The following is a 4,077-nucleotide window of genomic DNA, read 5'->3' as shown; positions in this document are numbered from 1 at the left end:
ATCTTTGTTGCGGGCGTTTATCGCGGTTTCCCTCCATGCATATTTATTTTTCTCTTTGCATCTGCAGGGGCGCATGGAATATCTCGTAAAATGGAAGGGCTGGTCTCAGAAGTAAGTCGGCCGTTTGTCCGTAGGGTTCTGCAGCCGGGGAGCTGTGAGGAGATGGCTCGCTGCAGCTCTGCTCTCCCATTGTAGTAGAAAGGAAACTTGGGTCCCTTCCTTTATGCCCCGTGGGTTTTTTTATGTTATTTATTTTTTCTGTTCCTGGCTCCTCACGCTGTTCCCTCTCTCTGTCCCTCCCCCAGGTACAGCACTTGGGAACCTGAGGAAAACATCCTGGATGCCCGGCTGCTCGCAGCCTTTGAGGAAAGGTACAAGGCCTTTGCTAGCCGTAGCCGTTGTACTTGTAAATATGTTGCTGTCTCGTAGCTATGCTGAATTGAAGCTTTGGTTTTTTTAACACCTCTAGGGAGCGAGAAATGGAGCTATACGGGCCCAAAAAGCGAGGCCCCAAGCCCAAAACCTTCCTGCTAAAGGTAAGGAGGCCGGAGCCCCGTGCTCAGCGGTGCCGGCCAGGGCTGCGTGCTGCCACGGGGAACGGGTTCCTCTCCGGCCCCCGTGGAGGATGCTCCTTGCAAAGGCGGCCTCTTCTCTTGTAAGTTGTAATTATGCAGCCGGATGGCAGGATAATACAGTCACCGGTTGATTTATCTTCTTTGCAGGCCCAGGCAAAAGCAAAAGCCAAAACCTATGAATTCCGCAGTGACTCTTCCAGGGGGATCCGGGTGCCGTACCCCGGCAGGTCCCCCCAGGAGCTGGGCTCCACGTCCCGGGCTAGGGAAGGACTGAGAAACATAGCCCTGGCTCCCCAAGGCAGCTCCAGCACCAGCACCCCCAAGGGAGACAGCATCCGGGACCGGGTGATCCGCGTGGAGGAGAAACCCGGGGAGACCCCCAAAAAGAGAGGCCCGAAGCCAAGGAAGGAGCTTTACAAGGACCTGGCGGAGACTCTGGATGCCTCCAAGAGGAAACTGGGGGACCCGGGGGACAAGGTGGGGGACTACCTGAAGGCCAGGAAGATGGAGGAGGCGGGGGCGGCCAAGTTCGGCTCGGGACACAGCGTTATCCAGCTGGCCAGGCGGCAAGACCCCGACCTCCCCGGCGCCCTGCCCGGCCCCAACCGAGCCGAGGTGGGTGCCAAGCTGGGAGCTGCTGAGACCTACCCTCCCCGGCTGGCCAAGCACCGGGCAGACTTTCTGGACCCCAAGGGGCAGGGGGGCCTGGACCCCGGTGGGCCCAAGCTCCTGCACGGCGCGGTGAGCCCGAGCGCCGTGGGCAGCCTGTACCGCGATGGCGTGGGGGGCCAGGCGGGGCGGCCCTCCCTTATCGCCAGGATCCCCGTCTCCAGGATCCTGGGGGACCCCGAGGAGGAGTCCTGGAGCCCCTCTCTCAACAACCTGGAGAAGGTGGTGGTAACTGATGTGACCTCTAACTTTTTGACCGTCACCATCAAGGAGAGCAGCACGGACCAAGGATTCTTTAAAGAGAAGCGATGAGGTTGTCGGAGGTGGTGCTGGGGTTTTCTTCGGTCAGATCCAGACAAAAGCTTGGTTAGAGCTTGGTGGGCCTTTCTTTTTTTTCTTTTTTTTCTTTCTTTTTTTTTTTTTTTTTCCTGGAGAGGATTTAGAAACTGTCCTAAATTCATTAACTCATTCTTTTTTTTTTTTTTTCCCATGTCTTACATTTTGTTGGAAAGATTATCTCTAGAGTTATATTTTCTATTAGATGTAAATATGTTATTTAAGAAAAAATGCTTATATATATATCTATATATATATATTTCAACTCTGAGTTGTTTTATTTAAATGGAGACAACAGTGACTGCTCAGTTGCTCTTAGAAAGGACAATAAAACTGAGAACTAACAGAGTTCATGCATCTGTTGCAGGAGCCGGTGTACATAATGAACAATGTTCATAGCTAATTACGTTCTGGGTTTTTTTAAGTATTATTTTTCATATGATGCTATGGATGGTGAAGGGGGGGGAAGTGTTACTCCCTCGGAGGGCAAAGTGCCCTGATTTCTTGATTGTGATATAAGGTGTTGCTTGTACAATCAAGTGTGCTGTATCCAGAACTGTTGCCCTTGACAGTTGAAGTAAGCACTTGAATTTACAGTATTGTTGGGGAGGGGGCGTTTCCAGTTTAACAAAAAAAAAAAATGTTGCTACAAAGTCGGGGCGGGGAAAAGCAGAAATCCATAAAAAGGCTAAAACTGTTCTAGCGGAGTAGTAACTTGAATTACCTTTTCTTGCGAAGGAAGAGGAGGTTTGTGTGTGTAAGGTTCCTGAGAGGGGTGATACTGAAATGCACTTTAATAGAGTTGTCGTAGCAGTTGTGGGAGACGGGACTGAGCTGAGAATCTGTTTTCGTTTTGTCTGGTCGCTTGATTCTGTTCCCCCCACCCACTTTAAAAGAAGAAAAAAAAAAAAAAAAACCCAAACAAAAAAAAACCAACAAAAACCCCCTCTGTTTACATTCCTGAAATGCCAGAGAGGTTTGGGAGGGTAGCATGTCACTGCCCATATTTAGATGCTTTATACTGCCATAGAAAGTGGATTTTTTTTTTTTTTCCCCCCAACACAGTTCACTTCAGACTGTTGGAAGACTCCAGATAAAGTATTTTGTAATATCCGCATCTCTGACAAATCCCAGAGCCACCTTTATGCATTCAGAGACAATAAATATTTCCCTTTTCTTATGCTAGTTAAACAATAGCCAAGAGGTGAAATATTCCCGTGCGCGAGCGGCCCTGCTGACTCGGGTGGCTTTTTGTGGTTTATTTGCCTGTGTTACTTCTCCCGGCTCTGGAGGACCCTGCTGTCTTTCTCCCTGGGCCGTGGGGTTTCGTGGCTCTGAACAAAGTGCAGCAGTTTCCCCGCCGGGTTGAGCAGCAGCCCTGGGCGGCCGTGGGGGAGGCATGGGGGCTGCGGCCCCCCTGCCTCTGCTCGCTCCTTCTTCCCCCAGCTTGGTTGCAGCCTGACCCGGGTGGGGAGCGGGTCCTTCACCCGTGTTGTGATTTTTGGTTGAGGTGGAGCAGGTGTCCCCGTCCTGATGTGTTGGTCTGAGCATCTCTGTGGGTTGGAAAGCACAAATATGTCCGGCAGCGCCTGAGGGCCGGGCCCGGGCCAAGTCGCCCTCGTCCCTCCTTGCCGGCTGCCCCAGCCGAGCTCCTGAAGGCTCCCGGTTTGGGGGCTGCACGGAGGGGGTGTGAAAGCACATGGGGCCTGACGGGCAGGGAAAGGGGCTGGGGCAAGGACCAGCCCTCCGCTGTTAGGCCCATCTGCGGCTCCACCTTGCTTGGTCTCCTTCCCCATCCTTCTTTTGGGACCTTTGTCAGATGGCCTAGCAGGAGGATGCTGTATTGACTGTACAAAGGGAGCCATGTCTGTGAGTTCTGGATTTTTTTGTTGTTGTTTTTTTTGTGTTTTCTTCCTTTTTTTTTTTTTTTTAAGGCATATTTTGTAAAATTGAGATTTTTAACTTGGTTTGTACGAAAAACCAATGTGCTGGTTTCAGTGCCGGTGCCAGGGGCAGCCGACACGGGACGTGTGTGTTGTTGGAGGGACGATGACGGGATAGAGCTGCCCGTCCTCCCGCTGCCGCCGTGCCAAGGCTGGAAGATGCCTCCCTTTGCGAAAGAGCCTGGAGCCACGCTCCTGCCCTGCCGGGATGCGGTCGGGATTTGGTGTGCTTCGCTCCAGCCCTGTGTATATGTGTGCGTCCTGACACACACGTATATAGAGCAAAACATACATGTGGGTGTATATGTGTGTATGTATATAGCGACGTATATACTGAGTGTGTGTGTGTGGGTGGATGTGTGCGCGTGAATTATTTAAATCTAAGACTTGTACAAAAACCATTTGGCTAAATCTCAGTCTCAGAAGTGAAGCTTAACTACGTGTCTTCTGCCAGCCGTGAATGTCCATATGAGACCTGCTTTTTATGTGAGTTTAAATATATACTTTGTAAATAGAAACGTGTCTGTCTTCCCTTTGTGGCCCTGGGGCGAGGG

General features: G+C 51.3%; 1 protein-coding gene across 1 annotated transcript; it reads left to right on the top strand.

Moving 5' to 3' along the window:
• The first annotated feature begins 70 nt into the window (after window positions 1-70).
• On the top strand, window positions 71-2,926 carry CBX8 (chromobox 8). The gene is made up of 4 exons (XM_019471410.1): window positions 71-111; window positions 306-371; window positions 446-536; window positions 723-2,926. Exons 1-4 carry the CDS (start codon window positions 74-76, stop codon window positions 1,554-1,556), a joined length of 1,029 nt encoding a protein of 342 aa, XP_019326955.1. The 5' UTR covers window positions 71-73; the 3' UTR covers window positions 1,557-2,926.
• The last annotated feature ends 1,151 nt before the right edge of the window (window positions 2,927-4,077 follow it).

The sequence above is a fragment of the Aptenodytes forsteri genome, unplaced genomic scaffold (assembly GCF_000699145.1).
Source record: "Aptenodytes forsteri isolate BGI_AS27 unplaced genomic scaffold, ASM69914v1 Scaffold34, whole genome shotgun sequence".
Lineage (NCBI taxonomy): Eukaryota > Metazoa > Chordata > Aves > Sphenisciformes > Spheniscidae > Aptenodytes > Aptenodytes forsteri.
Note: the sequence above shows the minus strand (reverse complement) of the source record. Positions and strands in the feature narration are given on the sequence as shown.

Bases quoted from the DNA above. Each gene is read 5' to 3' on its own strand.
- CBX8 (XM_019471410.1), top strand. From the start codon at position 74: ATGGAATATCTCGTAAAATGGAAGGGCTGGTCTCAGAA. The intron at 112-305 runs GTAAGTCGGCCG...TCCCTCCCCCAG, and splicing joins TGGAAGGGCTGGTCTCAGAA to GTACAGCACTTGGGAACCTG. The intron at 372-445 runs GTACAAGGCCTT...GCTGAATTGAAG, and splicing joins CTCGCAGCCTTTGAGGAAAG to CTTTGGTTTTTTTAACACCT.